General features: G+C 48.6%; 1 protein-coding gene across 7 annotated transcripts in view; it reads right to left on the reverse strand.

Annotated features, from left to right (window-relative positions):
• Window positions 1-17,011, reverse strand: part of GATAD2A (GATA zinc finger domain containing 2A) — a 68,463-nt gene extending 51,452 nt beyond the window's left edge. Inside the window, exon 1 of one of the 7 annotated variants that reach the window (XM_030034068.2) lies at window positions 16,886-17,011. Coding sequence is in view for 5 of the 7 variants with exons in the window: in XM_041127528.1 (XP_040983462.1) it covers window positions 2,662-2,835 (174 nt within the window). In the remaining 2 variants the exon portion in view is untranslated. Of the gene's footprint in view, window positions 1-2,661; window positions 2,923-16,885 lie in introns of those variants that run through there. The other 6 variants (XM_041127528.1, XM_030034075.2, XM_030034076.2 and 3 more) reach the window with 6 other exon arrangements.
• Between the last annotated feature and the right edge of the window lie 215 nt (window positions 17,012-17,226).

Genomic DNA, 17,226 nt, shown 5'->3' on the forward strand with positions numbered 1-17,226 from the left:
ATGCAACCTCATGACTATGTAACGCTGTTAGGGATGGTATTAGCTACTCCTCTGTGCTTCCACCTCTGAGGGAAGAGAAATAGATTTGGCTACCTCCATCCTGCTCCACTGCTGGATACCGAGTGACCACAGAGATACAACTCTCTCTCTCTCCCAGTGAAACTCAGCAAGGCGGTTTTTACTGCAAGCACAGAACTCGGTCCTTTTTACACTCACATGAAGTTCAGCCAGAGCATGCTAACAGGCAATATATTCACTGTTTTTCCAAGTAAAAGTTAGAAGAGCATCAGCCTGTTGCTTACCTAAACACAGTGCATAAAGGGGTGAGCTTTTACAGCCTCAATGTCACATGCCAAGCTGCACAGCCCTCCTCATTTTCAAAACCAGATAGTTGGGGGGAAGAAAAAACCAAACTAAACAGTCCCCAGCCCTGAAACCAGTGTCTTTTGCGATCCTATCTGAGATACTTAACCACAGAGCCTCGCTGCCTCCAGGATATCACACCCTTTTTTTTCTGTCCAGAGCTTGACAATCCAGGCGCACTGAAGGCTACGCCAGCAGCGAGTAATGGAGCGTGATGTACAGGAATATGCCGTTCTGTACGTGTCGCAATCTCAGATGGCTGTGAGGTGGCACTCGGGGGTAACACACGCACACACCCCCCCCGAGAGCCAGCTCTGCCTCCCCACATACAGCATGGTCCCTGCTTATAGCCCTCGAGGGCCTATCAGCCTCCCCATGGCCCAAATGCCAGCAGGCATCAGTGCGGTATCATCGCCACATCCCAGCAGGTACCATCCCAAGATCTGGTGGGACCGACCATTTGTCACCAGAGCCTGGCCCGCGGAGTGCATGTGTAGCAACACAATGCCCAGAAAGCCATCACTCAGTTCACTTACACAAAAAGCTTTCCACATGCTACATATCCCTTGATTTCTTACTTTCTTCTGCCATCTCCTGCCTCTGGTCCCCTACCACCTCATCCTCTCCACTAGCACATCTCTCACGCCCCTGCTTCTTCCTACCCACATCTCCTTCCACTTGAGACACTGGTCAATAGTTTGTCTGGAAGAAAGCAGGGTTTCGTTCTCTTCTCCCGCTGATGTATGGCAGCTTCCAGCCTACTGGCATGTCTCTTATTCCCAAAGGCCCCTCTTCGTTTCACTTCCTGTGTGACTGCCTCTACAAGCAGCTCTGCTACCTCTGCTTCCAGCTGCATTCACAGACGGGCAAGCAAGAGAGAAACATGAAAGTCAAACACCTGCAAAAGAAGCTGGAAAGGAGGATTAGGGCCATGCCTGCAAATTAGTGCTCCGTGACAGTCACCGCTCTATGCATCAGCTTAGGAACCTCTGTCCTGGGTAAGGGGGTTTATGGCAAAAAGTATAAAAATAGAAGAGTGTGGGGCAGCCAGAAAAAAGACAAGTGAAAGTAAAACCTCAGACGTATAGAGAGTGTAAAATAAAAAAAAAAAAAAAAAAGTAAGCAGATGCTCTAGAGAAGTGTGTGCATCCCGACTTGCAGGCTTCCCTGGCTTCGTCGTTCAAAAGCAGTAACCGATGCCGGACAGTTTTCAGTGACCGACCCCCCGCTCCTCCACAAACGAGAGCAGCGATTCCTCGACTCTCGGGAGCTCGACGCGTTCGTGCGCTTGGGCAGTGCCACTTCGCGAGGACTATCCCCACCGGGGCCAAATCCTGCCCGGCCCCTCCCGCAGTCACCGGGAACGTGCAGTAATGGAGAAACCGGGGCAGCTGGGCACGGCGCCCAGCGAGACCTTCACCCGCAGCCCCCGCCGACCACCCCGTTACCGACACGACACCCGGGGGGAGGCGGCGGTTGCCTCGCACCCCCTCGGGGGGGGGTGGGTCGTGGGGGCACAGCCCGGTGCACCTTGAGCCGCAGGAAGGAAGGGCGGGCGGGGACTCTTATTGTGACACGGGCCGCAGCCCGGCCGCCAGCCGGGCCAGTGCCACGGCGGGGGCTGCCCGGGGCGGGGGCTGCCCGGGGCGGCCGCTCGCCCCCCCACGCACACCCCACACCCCCCCCCCCTCCCCCGCCGCGGCCCCCGCGGGGCCGGTGCCCCCGGGTCGGCGGTGCCGCCCTGCGCGGGGGGCAACGGGGTCCGGGGCGCTCCCAGCCCCGCGCCCTCGCCCCGAGCCGGCCCGAGCGGCGACGGAGGAGGAGGAGGAGGAAGAGGAAGCAGGCACGGCGGAAAGCTCGTAACAACTTTCCGAAACAAACGCCTCGCAGGCTGCCGTCCCAGCGCCGAACAAAAGCCGGCGGCGACCCGGGGCGCTCGGCCCCGGGCTCGGGGGGCGCGCCGCGCCGCCAAACTTTTCGTTTACCGGCGAGGATGCAGCCCGGGAGCCCCGCTGCCCCTCTCCTACCCGCCGCAGGCAGGGGCACGGACTCCTTCGCCGGCAGGCATTAATCAATCAGTCCGCCCGACGGCTGGAGCCCGGCGGCCGGAGAGCGGGACTTTGCACTTTTCCCGGCTTAGCGAGGGCTGCCCGCCGTCCCCGCACGGCCGGGCTCTCCCGGAACTTCCCCGGGAGCGCACACGCATCCCCCGCGGCCGCCTCCCGCAAATAACTCCGCCGCCGCCTCTCCCTCCCCAAGACAATAAACCCAACGAGAACTTTTCATCTGGGAACTCACACGCCGCGGCACCTCCCCGCCGGTCCCCGCGCATCCGGACGCCGCCGCTCCCGCTCCCCGGCCGCCGGTTCGCTTCCCCCGCTCCTCGCCGCCCCCTTTTCCGCGCCGCCAGGGATCCCCGGCTAATCCTCTCCGCCGCGGCTCCCCTTGCCAAATAATGCGCTTCTCACACATGGAGTCGCGGCGTCACTCGGCGGAGCATGCGCGCGGCGGTCCCCGAAACACAGGGCGGCCCGTCCTGCGCCGCAGCGGCGGCGGCGGCTGGCGCGGCGCCGCGGGGACAGCGGCGGCGGCGGGAGGAGCAGCAGCAGCAGCGGCGGCCACACCGCGCCGCGCGGGGGCCCGGCGCCGCTTCCGGGCAATGGTGGAGCAGGTCTGTGACCCGGGGCACCATTGGCCGGAGGGGGTCGCGGCACATGGCAGGCGGGCGGGGATTGGTTGCGGCGCGGGCTGGGGGCGCCGCCGCGGGGTGCGCGGGTCCCGCCGCGGCGCCCGGGGCCACGTGGAGCGGCGGCGGCGGCGGTGGCGGTAGCGGCAGAAGCGGCGGCGGCCCCGCCGCGGCCTCCGTGCCCCGAGCCGGGCGGGTATTGTTCTCGGCGCGGCGCCGCCTCCCGGGCCGGGCGCAGGGGAGCTGCCGGGAGGCCCTGCGGTCCGGTCCGACGGCAGGACCTCCGCTGACACGGATCGTTCTCGGGGCCGCTTATCTTTTTCCTTCCTGAGCGTCTGCAGGCGCTGATGAAGGAAACGGATAGCGGCGCGCAGCTCCCGCGGCTGCCCGGGCTCGGCCGCTCCAGCCTGCTGAAGGATACCGGGCAAAGAGCAGTACGACGGCTGCGGGAGCGAACCGAGGGGCAGATCGCGTATTCCGGGCAGGGCTACCGATACTCGGAGGCCTTGCTAGCGAGTGCGGACGGGCGGCGGGGAGGCACGGACTCGGCTCGTTTCTGAAATCTGTCTTGAAGACAGCAAAGTCTGATTGAGACGGTCTGAGCTTCACAGATTCGGGAGAGAGACGCTCTAAGCAGCCAACGCTAGAAATAGCTATTTTCTTACACCGGAGAGCCTCAGGGTAGCTCCTACCAGTGCTGCCGATAGCTCACAGTGGGTCAGTGAGTAGCAGAAAGCAGCCTGAAAATATCTGGAAGTACTCAGAAACCCAACTCTTAGCCGTGGCGTGCACGAGGAGCGCGATTCCCGAGGCGTAGACCAAACCCGAGGGCATGAGGCAGCGCAGCGAGCCCTGCTACCTCCCTGGCACGGAGGGCAGAGCTGCCGGTGGGATGGGAGACCAGCATTTGTGGAGTAGTCCTGCTCTCCTCCTGTCCATCTTCTTGTAGGAATACTTTAGAAGGGCTTTCTGAAGCCACGTTCACCAGATCTTAAATCCAGCAGGTAACTTATTTGAGACCAAATTAATAGCAGAAGAAAGTCTGAACTGTTTGGTTTTTTTTATTACCGATCCCTTTAACACACTTTCCTGATCTCTGGTGTGGTTTTCCAACTAACTGCCGTTTTTCTCCTGTCCTTCAGCAGAGGCAGCTCATTGAACGCCGTTCTCGCCCTCGTATTTCTTTGGTCTGTTAAGTATTCTCACTGGGCTGTAATCCCCGTGCAGGTCTGCCTAAGGGCGGGGGGGTGGTATATGAATAACCTTTCCAAGTTACCAAAAGATCCAAATTCTTCTAGATTTTGTGTAGCGGACTAATGCCAACAAGCCTTAAGACCTCCAGTTTGCCACGTTTCTGGAGACAGGTTATTTTTTGGATGTGGTCTGTTGGCTCCTAAGCCACCAGCCTGACTACATCATCTTCACTCAGCCCAGTAAGTCAGTCTCAGGTTAATAATTTTCACTAGGGCCATACCCCGTACTTCAGGGTCCTCCTTCCTCCCTAAGAGGAGGAAGCTTCTGGCTCCTGCAGTCATATTTCTGACACGTTTTCTAAAACCTAGCTGAAGCATGAAGTTAAAAACGGGAGGGATGTCACAAGGAGTTAGGGAAGAAAGTTACCCCAAAAGCAATATTCTGCCCGACCTGGTGTGTGAATGCTCCCTGACAACACGCTTCCAAGCACGATACTTATTAAAAGCGATTTAGAAGCAGAATAATTAGCGATGGTGGTTTGGGGCTTTTTCCCCACATTTTGATCGCTTAATTCTGAGGCTGAAAGTTACTTTATAGGTCCTGTGAAAAGACAGGGGCCCTCTTCTGCCTTTTTGTGGGTTACATCCCCTAATCATACCCCATATTCAAGCACAAAGGATTTCCAGCATTGACGGCTCACTCGTCTGCACCATTACTTTGCCTCCCAGTCAGCACATCATCCAGAGTCTTGCCTATTATTTTTTTTACATTAAAAATGACAGACAACCCCTTGTCAAAGACTGCAGGTGCCCTCTCAAAGAAATGCAGAGGGAGAGCCGGCATAGGAAGGGAAGGCCATGTCGTCACCACGACGGCTAGCATGCTCTCCGCCTTCCCACTGGAAGCCAGCAGTGAGACCAAGCGGCAAACCTCCCTCCAGTCCCTTTTCACAAGAAGACTACCAGGGAAAATTCAGTTTTAGGTGTTACGGGGCAGGTAACCATAAGCCTAGAAAACCAAACCACCCGTCTACAGTCCTTCAAACGTGATGCACAGAAATACTACCGCAGACTGAAGAGAATGCTTTTTTCTGTTTCATCAGCTTACTGAAAACATCCAAGTGAGTGATTATTTAGTAATTACTTTAGAACTGTGTGTGGTTTAAGACCAGTAACTGATTTTTTTATTTTTTAATAAAGACTGGCTTCTCTCTGAGGGCACAGTTCAAATTTTAGCAACAAGATCTTGCTGGGGGATGGTCCAGGTGTAGCATCAAGAGGGACTGAGTCACCTGGAAGGCACATTAGTCTTGTAATTGCTTAACAGAGACACAAGCTGATGTTATTTCAATGACAATCAAGTGTGGCAAGTCAGTGGCTCTATCAGCAAGAGAAACACCGATACCACAGAATTGTGTATTCCTAGAAATACATATGTGCCGTGAAGTAACTTGTTCACAACATGTTTATGTCAACTGCTGAAGTGAAACTAGTCCTAAGCTGCTTGCAGGAGGAAAGTTCCATGAAACCGCAGCAAATTAAGGAAAAAAGCTAATTAATCTACCTGTATCTGTCAGGCTTTGAAAGAGTTGGGATTTGGGGAAGAATTCTGTGGGTATGTTCCATCTTGTGTTCAGAAAGAAAATGAAACTGACACTACTTTGGTCCAAACAAGGCAAACCAGACATCTGAAACAGTAATTAATAAATGGTATCTTATCCCTGTTTTAATATATATACATCTTTGCCAGTTAGAGACTATTTGCCAGTATTTAAAATAGCACCTAAAATTTTCACAGCCAAGTGTCAGTATATTCCCTTAATCTGAATATTCTCTTTTTTGGGACTCTGTACCTTCTAACTAAATACTTGGGTGCTACGCATCACCATATTACACCTTTATTAAAATAGGCAACATTATATTATTAACATTATTGGATTTTAATCTGAATTAAATACTACATTTAAATTAAAATCCAATAGTTCAAAATTAGAGAAGCCATTTATGTAAGCAAACAGCTATACTTTTGCAGATCTTTTCCTTGTTATGAATCAGATGATGCACAGTAAGTAAAGCAATACCAGAACAGTATTACCTCACCATTTCTCACCTGGGCCTTGACTAAAGCTACTCAATTAAGCGCAAAGCAGAGCACCGTGCCTGCGTGGCCAAATGGGAGAAGAAAAGCTGGAATTCAGCTGGCTGTCTTGGGTGTGTCACTAAGGTGACACTGTTCAGCGGAGGGCATCAGCTGCACGGTGCTAATGACACTCCCTGGTGCCTTGGTGCCTGGACTGGCTCTGCCTGGGTGGCTCCGGAGGGAAGCCGTCCCCATCAGCCTTTGCGCAGCAGGCACCCACTTCGTTTGTTTGTATCAGTCTTTTCCATTTTTGTAAAGGTGTATTACAGAGATCCAACCTAGCAAATTGCCTTGAATACTTACTTGCGCATGATTTTCATTTAAGAATGTGGCATAAACCCAGAAAGCTGTGTAAATATTTGTTCTGATAACCAAAACTGATGTTACGTAGCCTAGATTCTACTTTAAAGCTGAACATCTCACCACAGAAGCAAAATTTTGCTGGAGCCACAAAGTCCAACTATTAAGTTCTTCCCCCAGAGTATTTCCCGCATTCCAAATGTGAAGTCCATAGATAATATGGATCAAATACTTCATCCTTTCTGTATATTTTAATACTACACTATCTACACTCTTCATAAAAATACCACCCAATATAGCATACACTAGGACATTAATTTTGTTGCAACAATAGCAGAATTTGGTATTGGGTTGTGAGAAAAAAACCCAACAATTCAGGCAAAATTCACAAGTGTCCCTAAAGGAAGAATGAAAAATTAGATTAAGCCTTTTCTCAATGCACATGAGAATGTAGGTCAAAGAACAAGAAGTAAAGCTCAAGCCAGATCTGGTAGACTTGGTCATCCTCCTGCAACCAACAGCAGATGTCAGAGGTAAGACGCATGGGAACATGCTAATATTGGCATACTAAACAGGCTAAACAAGTTCTTAAGCTCAATAGCCGATATGTGTTTTAGTAGAGGTAGAGAGCACGACTCTAAAGTCACTTGATGGTCTTAGAGGACCAAGAAATCAGGAGCACAGATATTTCTGAAAGCTGCTTCAGATGAGCGTCTGTATGGGTCATGTTCACCCAATTTCCGCTGTTCAGAAGATAAGCTAGGGCTACTGCTGTGTTGACCTGGAGTCTGACACTGCAATCCTCTATTTTTTAAAAAAATCATACCCCAGCACCTTGTAAAAGATGGGGTTTTTTTAATCTTTTACTCCGCTGCCTATGAGTTTGAAATTAACAGACTACATCCTTAAATAGTTAAAAGGATAAAACTGTAAGCATGCTGCAATAGTGCTTAAAATCTTAATAATACAATTTTAAGATGGCTTATGCTAAGGATGAAAGGAATTCCACAGGCTTGAGACCAAGAGATGGTCCTTTACTTATTTTCTGGTGAACTATTTTCATGCAAGTGCAAGTTGCAGCTCCCACCAGCTGCTCGAGACAGAATTTCTGCTAAGTAGTTCAGGAATAGAATGAGATGGTAAACTGGTGCTTTTTGACAAGAAGACTCAGGCACTTCAGGGTCACTATATAATCTGTACCGCCGGGTCTGTTTGCCTGTCTCCCACCCACTGGGAGTAACACTTAAATGTGAAACGTTTTCTGCAGCAAAGCAGGACATGAGATTGGAAACAGTCAAAATTCCATGATCTAAACAGTGAGGTGAATGACCCTAAATAGAAATGAAAATTAATCTTTCTGGAACTGAAAGAAATTAAAGATCTGTAAGTTACTGAGGAAATGGGGAAAGCAGCAGATGTATGCAAATAGTGCTTGGCCCAAGATGGTGCCTTCAGTGTGATATTATCTGACCTTGTCTCTAATAAGCACTTTTATGGTTGGAAGAGGATACATTAGGAGCTTTGCTCCAATTCAACAAGCGCTTCATGGACTATCGATTTTGCTCGGAAGTGGGAGAGAACAAAGTTCACCCAGCATTGCTGTTATTTAAAGATCTGCCAAAGAACATCTCAACCTCCTGCAATGAAAACTGGTCCACCACAGACTGTCTCAGATCACTTCAGTTCATCTTGTGATCTGCAACTTCGGACACAAATGTTTTGCTTGGCAAACACTGAGTCAGACCCACAGAGCCATTACTTGAGGGAATGGCTGTAAACAAGCACCTCTTGCTTTGTTTACTGATCATTGTCACGTGGCTCATCAGTACTTGTCCCTAATTAAAAGAAGAATTATCTAGTTGCAGAAAACTCTACAGAGTTCCTGTATAATTGGACTTTCTGTAAGTTTTAACTGCCACAAACAGTACTATGAGAAGCAGGAGCTCAAATCAGCGGGTGCACACCTACAAAAAGACCTCAGGCTCCCTTCCTGCTGATTTTATCAATCACTGAATATTCCCAAGAATCTTTTTCATCTGGACCTGCCAGCCTATTTTTAACTCTCACATCTGCAGCCTGTAAGTGTGATACACCAAAAGAAAACCAGGGCCCTCATGAACCTCACTGTTTTCATCATTTTGTGCAAGACATAAGGCTCGGCCTGTGAGTCTCTTCTCTAGCGTGGAATCCTTTTCCAGAACAGACTATGGGATACTCGGCACTGGGGGAATCTGCTTACGAGAAGTCTGCCAACCAGCAGCGGCTTGTTCTGCATCAGCTGGACTGCTGATCACTTAACACTGTCCTTTTTAAATGAAAACAGGGTTGTGCCACGGTCCGCATATGCAATCAGATGATTTTATTATTATCTGCTAATTTCCTCTCATCTTACACACACGCACACTGCATTTTGCCGCCTCTATCGGGTAAGCTTCTCAGGGTGGGGGCACTCCGAGTGCTGCAGGACCGCTGTGCTATTAAACTGTGTAATTTTAAGCATGAACTGCTTCCCGAGTGCAGTAACGAACACTTCCAGTTGTGTATAATTTTGTTGACTCCTGATTAAAAAAAAAATTTAAATTACTAATTCACACTAGTATCTGTGTCCATATACGCTGAAACCCTAAGCAGCGAAGGCGGGAGAAAAGAGAGCTGACGCACCACAGTTGTTATGAAGTACTCTTAGAATTAAAACGTGTTCGGCATTTCCTCTGGCGTGGAGAGTGTTTCGGTCCTTACTGCCCTCCAAATTAGAGGTAATGGGGGAAATATAAATATGACCTCAATAACTAATAGTTTTTACCAATTGTGGAAGAGAAGCGACCAAAAGCTCTATTTGTACCTACCCCATTTTCTAGAAAACCAGCTTCTATCCTTGAGGGGACCAACTAGGCTGCCTGGTATACTTTGGGCTGAAATGGTTCCTTTCTCAAGAAGATTAAGCAGCAGATCTGAAAGTCGTACAGTATCGTAGATGCCATGATTAAAACTATGCTCTCTCTCTCTGACACATGTGAGATGCCCCTGCACAGGGCTACGGTGCCATTTTCAGGAACCAAAGATTTTGATTTTGAAAGCCAGATTGTGCTGCTCAGCCAAGTTGTGAATTTTCAGGTTATCAAACTTAAAACTGAAAGGGTTCAAAAGTATTTTCAAGTAGGATTTGTGTTTATCTGCCAAAATGTCCTGAAAATTGCAGGAGGTGGTTGTTACTGACTCCGGGTTGTCATTGTTAATAATACATCGTTATTAATCAGATTTGAACAACCCCCCAGTCAGTGTTTACCAGTTGGCAAACTGGACACAGAAAAGCCTGATTCAGGAAGGATTTGTTTTTACAGTTCAGACCCTGCAAACTAAGGGTTTCAGAGCGTGTAGGGAATGTCTTTCACAAGGTAAACGGGTTTGTAGTTGCAGCCTGAAGAACTCCACCTAAATTCCACAGCTGTATTTGAGCAATTCCCAGTAGTTTATTCTCTCAATCCAGCATCAGACTAGATTCCTAACGGAGATTAATGCTCACACAATCAGATATCTGTCTCTGTGGATGCCATGACATTGACAGTTCTCTGCGGTTTAACAGACGAGTTCTGACTTAAAGATCCTTAAGGATGGGGTAACTGAGAAATAAAGAGTTGATGGTGATACGGTTTTGATGAAAATGGGTATGAGATCCTCCAAAACATTGTCAGGTTACTCTTCCTTTAAATATGCAGACAGGCAAAGGATTCATGCTCTCCCTGTTGCTAAAACCCATACTGTGTACGAACACTGAGGCTGGTTGTGTATAAAATCATCTTTTAACTGAATTAGCTTCAGGTTTAACTTCTTTTTTTACTGCAAGTAAAGCCCTTCTTACCCCAAAGAGTGGGACTACTGGTTGGCTACAAGACAAAAGCATCGAGCGAGGTGATCAGCATGAGAGGTTAAATTTCAGGCTGTGATTAACCTTAGCACGCCGATTATCTCCAGGACCAAAATCAAGGTAGACTTGGAGGGAGCCAGGCAGAGAACTGAAATCAAATGCAGAAATCTTGCAACAGAGAAGAAATGAACTTAGTACAATCCTGGTTTAAAAGGGACTGCAATAAAAGGTAGATAAAGAGCAAAAAGTAGGAACTTGGAGCAAAATACATGCAGAATACTGTGCCTTCAATAAAATTGAGCATTCTACTTAGAGCTGTGAAAGGGAGTGCCCAGTTGTTCCTGGTTTCTCAAGGCATCCACCCAGAGATCAGCATTGCATTGAAACTTGCATTGCATCCAAAGACAACTGTGCAATTTCACTTCAAAATCATCTCCTTGATTATAATTAAATTTATTAAAATCATGTAGCATGCCAAGCAAGTTATCTGTACCTCTTGAACAACTTTCTTTTAAACTTTCATTGGTGAATGAAAGTGTGACAGTTCAACATGACCTCAGTTTGCTGTAACTCATGTTGTTATTTGTAAAAGATGAATACTCTGAGTCCTTTGTTACCTGTAATTCTCAAGGACTTGACTGTGTTATTTGTAAGATGCCAGCAGAGCCTTGCCATAAAGTTAGGTTACAAGCAATCACGGGCACATTGATGTAAAGCCAAAGGTCTGAGAAAGCACAGCCCGGTTTTACCGATCTAAATAAAGTCGACTAGGCAGATTGTTATTGGAGTACGTTGCGTTTTGAAAACCTCTGTAGTTTCACAAGGATTGTAAGAGTCTTATACCATGTTTACTGTAAGCATTTATTAACATTGTTCCTTGTGGTAATAAGATGTTTATTATCAGCACATAAAAAACGCCAGTCTTTTCCCCTAACCGACTGCTAATTCTAACTTCAGTTCTATGAAGTTGCCTTTCTTCCCCCAACAGCACTATACTAGGTCAGTTCCATAACCTGCTTTCCTGCTGAAAAGCAAGGCTTATAAATTAGATTCATTTCTAAATTTAGGATTGATGGGATCAGTCATGACTGGTCTTATTTCTTCAGGCAGATTTCAAGGGAAAAGTATTCATAAAGCAACTACCGCTTCTTGCTTACAGTTTACGGAAGTCCTAAACTATAAATCTCAGTGCGTTCGTTGCGTTAGTTGCTGAGACCACCTTCAGAGAATTAACATAGAGCTTTTATTGGAAGACCAAGATTAGGGGTTTTCTTCTTCCAAAATAATCTTCTATTTTAATAGTACTTCACAAATTGCATATGTGGTGTCCTCTAGTCTTTATGTTAGAAAATACAGGCTGTCCAATAGGAACAAGAATCAGTTGAGGAAGAAGAGAAGAACGCTTAGTTGTGCCAACGGGCAGACTTCGGTAAGCTGTTTTCCAATCTGAAATCTGTCCTGGACAATAAATCCAAATACTTCCACTGAGAAAAGGCAGTGGGGGAGATCCCTCACAGCCATCAGATACTGCTACTGGTTACATCAGACACTGCTACTGGTTACGTGCCGCTCCCAATGCACTGCTAAGAGAAGGCTCTCGGGGAGAAAATCACATCTGTGTCACCAAAAGCTGAAGCACCCTTTGTTTTCCTTTGAAGAGGAGGCTGGTCCTCCATCACCACTTACCGAGCCTTGCTCTGGGTCTGCCGGGTGCAGAGGCACAAGCAACCAAGAGGGAGGAGAGAGAGTGCCACAGAACCGCATTCCACGGTTTCAGTGCTCTAATGAATAATCATATACTTGTTTAATAACTGCAAAAAAAGGACAGCCCAATTCTTATCATCAGGCTCCCTGGAGATTTGACATCCTTGGCATTGTATCCTAAAAGGAAGGAAGTTTCTCACTTCCCTAGCTATTTCAGTTATATAAATCAATTGTTGAAGGATAGTTTAACTGGTCTGCGCATCGGAACCAAGGCAACTGCACTTGGGCTCAGATGCTCTTTAGAGATACTTATTTATAAATTAAAATTATAATGTTTTGTAATTTATCAGTAATTATATGCATGTACATTGAAAAAATGGTGAAATCTAATAGCTAGGAAAAAAGACTGCCTGATTTTATACTGGCAGTCATGATGCCAAGTCTGTTTGTTCCCCGACTGTGAAGCTGTTTGGTCAGGGTCCTCTGGACGCAAAGCCTAGATACTGTCACCAAATACCAACAACCATCCTCCTCACATTTTCTCCAGCCTCCTTGGAACATCCATGTCGTACCAGCTGGGCAAGTGGGTTCAGTTGCATAAACTTAAAGGAGACTATTAGCAGGGGCAGTGGATTAGAAGATGGAGTTTTCTGGCAAAGAGAAAGTTGCACCACAGGCTGCAAAAACAACAATAAAAAGATGGAAAAATCCTGAGAATACCTCTGGTAGCTCCGTGAGCATAAGGCCACTGCTTTACTATGCCAGGCAACCAAAAAGCAAACGCTGCAGGTACTGTTCCAATATTTTGGCTTGGCACTAACACCCTGATTATTCATTTGCAGCAAGGTATAGATCTGTCCTAAACCACGGAAGCTAAAGGGTGAACTGATGTCACGGCTGACATAATGAACCTGTTGTAAAATGAAACTATGATAAAGACACAATAGCTCATACACGTCCATGTACCTGTTTCTAGGGAAATTGTGTTTTCCAGAGTATCCTTCACAGCCGCATTCATTTGCTTATTTTGCAAATCTAAAAACCTATTTGATTAAAAGTAACGACTCAAGTGAAAAGGCAGGGAGGATTCACTCATACAGTAGTGGTTCTCATCCTCCTCTCCATGCTGATTTTGAGCTTTCCCTTCTAACTCTGCTGAAGACCCAAAGAGTAGTATTTTCTCCTGTGCTTAAGATGGGTCAATGGATTTGGTTGATGCGATTTATTTGTCTGGGTTAAAAATATTTATTATCCTATTCTGAAAGTAACTTAGGGCATCTCTACAGGTAACCAACCAAACAGGTAAGACCGCTGGCCTCTGGAGATACTCTGATGCTCTTCAATGGCCAGCCTGCCTGTATGTACATAGTATGGCAGCTCAAATGCCATCAGTTTTCAGACCTGGGCTACTAACCGCACTGGTAAGTATTCAAAAAATATACATGCCAGCTTGCTCCAAAGAAAAGGGAATTAGTCAGCAAAAGGGGTAGTCTTACAGTGTGTCTTCTCTCATTGTTCTTTGGCTGCAACATCCATTGATATTTTTGGTTGCACACCAAAACTGTGAAACTAGGTACTCTTGAGTCAGCCCAGAAACCTAGGTGAGATCGAACCCCAGCGTTCTGCAAGGAACAGAGGACCAACCAGCAAGCCAGAACAGGTTAATACTTTTCACATATCTTCCTGAAGAGTTTTCTTCTGAGCAAGAATGCCATAGAGATATTTCAGACTATGGCTGTGGCTCACTGATACTGCTCAGTTCCTGAAGTGGAAATGTGTATGTCAAGGGATGCAAGTGGTCCAAAAGTTTTGAAAACTGTAATTTGTAATTCACTGTTCCAGTTCATTCCAGCCTTAGCAGTAAAAAAGCTCTGAGTCCTCATTCCACAGCATTACACTACTACGAGACATTTTAGGGTTGTCTCTCCTGTTCCCTCAGGAGTGCTGCTAAAAATGTGGCTGTGACCCACTGAGTAAGTCGCCACCATTACTTTTAAATTCCCTACCTGCCTTTGGGAAACTGTGACAACACGCAAGCCAGTTTCTCTAGAGACTCAACAGACTCCCTTAAATTCATGCTGAAGATACCGGGTTGGAAAGCAGTCGATCTCCCTTCGGCCCAAACAGCTGAACTCTTATCAAGATAAAAGACCTAAATCTAGCAATGGCCTTTTATTTTTCGCTGCAGTAAGGTGAACATTCAGCGGTTCTGCCTCTTAGACACAATCCTTGAAGCACTCAAGTCTGCCATGATAGAAACTGGGTAATTAACTTTGGATGAAAGCTAATTCACATTCTTCAAGTAGCTTTCAAAAGCAAAGCTAGTGTGTTTGTGTACTTTTTTTAAACAAATTTTTTTTTTTGTAGTCCCCAACTCGTTGCTTACAGACAAGTTTCTTCCTGCAAGACCCTCTGAAATTGCTCATGGCAACAGGAAATTAAGATGTTTAAAATGAAGCCAACTGGGAGAACATGAAATAGCCTGCAGCATTTTGCTTGCTTCAGATAGTAGCCCATTGGACAGCAGGATTTAGGGGCCACTGGTACACAGGCGTAATTTCAGCTGTATTTGTGTGGTAACATCATCTGTTCTACTCTCTGGAAGATTTAGTCACTGTTTGAACAGTATGCATAGTCAGGTTCATGTAAGAGATGTCACTAAACTCCTGAGAAAGTCTGAAAAAAAAAGAAGTCATCTGTACCATTGAGATTAGAAGAAAAGCTCAATCTACAGCTTAAAAGAAGACTGCTCACTAAAAACACGTTTTCTTTCTTAAAACTTCGTGCTTGGTACAGTCATGAAAAATACTCAAGTATTTCACAGAATTTTCTTTGCATTTAATAGTGCTTTGTACTCAGCTAGTTCAAATAAGTATTTGTACCACCGATTTCTAAGTTGTTTAGAACTTATAAGGGTCCTTCTCAAGTTAAGGCAAAAAAAAAAGCTTTTTCTTCCCTTACACTTTTTTGCTGTTTGGAATTTGCTCCTAAAATGCTGTGAAAAGTCAAGATTTGTAAAGTTAGTTACTTCTAAATACTTAAACTGACAATATTCTTCTACCTATAGCAACTGCCACAGAGTACGCAGCTCGTACGTATACTCCCTTACACTCTCTCTAGCTTTTCACCACACTTATCACAAAGACGGGGAAAAAAGTGGAAGACAGATAGAAAATTAATAATTAATTAGATTTTTAAGAAGCCCTCTAGATATGTTCTGTGAAACATGGCAGATAGCTGGGGGTGAGTAGAAGGTGGTAGACCACAGACAGGATATAACTTTATTTTGAATAGAGCTTGTCTTGCGTACAAACTAAATCCCCCCCCAAAGTAGTACAGAGATAAAACACCGCCAGAAAAAGAAAGCGATCGAGGCAAACGCAATAGTCGTGTTTTCAAATTCGGGAAAATGAGCCTGGTTCTCAATCTTTGCGCACATAACCTCCACACATCTAGACACAGGGGTATAAGGACTCCTCTTTGGCATCAGCCCCACAAAACACCTCCATCTTAAGTCCTGTCGTGAATTCAACCCATCTGGCACTCTCCAGCAAGCAACCAGTTTTTTTGTTCCTGCTTAGCAGGTCCCCTCCGTAAGTGGCCTCACCCTGCCTGCATTCACCCTTTCTTCCCAGGGACGCCTCATCCACGGCAGACCCTCGTTTTTTTGCTGCCCCGTGACAGAACTTTGTCCATTTCTGGAGTACCACTTTCTCTTGCAGTGGACGTCTCGTTCCCCCCGAAGCACGCACCACTGAGGCTTCTCTCAGGAGTCCTGGTACCTTCATTACCAAAAAAGCTGCCCTCCGTTCCTAGCAGCACCCTTCCCTCGCCAGCCGCCGGCCTCTCCCCCCGGCATGCCCCCTTCCCCGCCTGCTCCGCAGCTGGCTACACCCAGCCCGGCCCGGTGGCCCCAAGTTCTTTCCCGGATGCCCCATCTTTAGCATCGGTAGTTCCCTCCCCTCCCCCACTTCCCCTCCCCCGCCTTCCCAAGTCTCTGGGACTAATAATCTGGCTTTGCTGACATGCTCTGGTAGCTGTGCCTATCGGGCAACTCCCAGGATGCACTCTTCGCTCCTCCCTGGCACCCCCTCAGCCTTGCCCACCCTCCGCTGGTACTTCCCCAACCCCCCTTTTTTTTTTTTTTTTAACCCCCCCCCCCCCTTTTTCCCTCCCCCTTCCCCCCCCCCCCTCCGTCCCCGGTTGGTGAGCGCCCCTCCCAGGCCCGGTCTTCCTCAGGCCAATTCCCCAGCGTCCCTCCGGGCCTTCCCCTCCCCCGCCCTGCCCGGGCCCTACCCGCCCCGTCCCCGCCGCCCGCGGGGCGCCCGTACCCCCGGGGGGGGGGGGCGGCCGTACCTCACAACCACCCCTCCCTCCTCCTCCTCCTCCTCCGCCGGTCCGCGACCCCCCCACCCGCGTAGCGACCCCCGTCCTCCCCCCCCTCCTCCTCCTCCTCCTCGCCTTCTCCCCTCCCCCCCGCCCTCCTTCCTCGCCTCCTCACTCGCCCCTTCCCCTCAGCCCCGCTGCCCCCTTCCCCTCGCCCCTTCGGGGTGTGTCCCCCCCCCTCCCTCCCCGAGCGTCCCGTCCCCCCCCGGTCCCCAGGGGCTACGGGGGGGTGTGGGGATGTCACTCACTCTCCTCAGCCCCCTCAGAGCCGCCTCCTCCTCCTCAGCGGGGCCCGGGCCGGACTGGGGCCGTGGGGGGAGGGGAGGCGGCTCCCTCAGGTGGCCACTGACAGGAGGAGGGAGGGAGGGAGGGAGGAGGGGGCTGCGCGCGCAGGGAGACCCGCCTCGCGCCGGGCTCCCTCCCTCCCTCCCTCCCTCTCTTTCCCCCCTCCCTCCTTCCCCTCCCCTCCCCCTCCCCTCCCCGTGCCGCCCGGCGGCGCGGGACTCCCGGGGTGGCGCGCGCGCCACCAACCGTCACCTCCTCGGGACGCTTTTCCCGCCCACCCCGGTTGCTAGGCAGATTTGGACAA

This window comes from Aquila chrysaetos, chromosome 12 (genome assembly GCF_900496995.4).
Source record: "Aquila chrysaetos chrysaetos chromosome 12, bAquChr1.4, whole genome shotgun sequence".
Taxonomy (NCBI): domain Eukaryota; kingdom Metazoa; phylum Chordata; class Aves; order Accipitriformes; family Accipitridae; genus Aquila; species Aquila chrysaetos.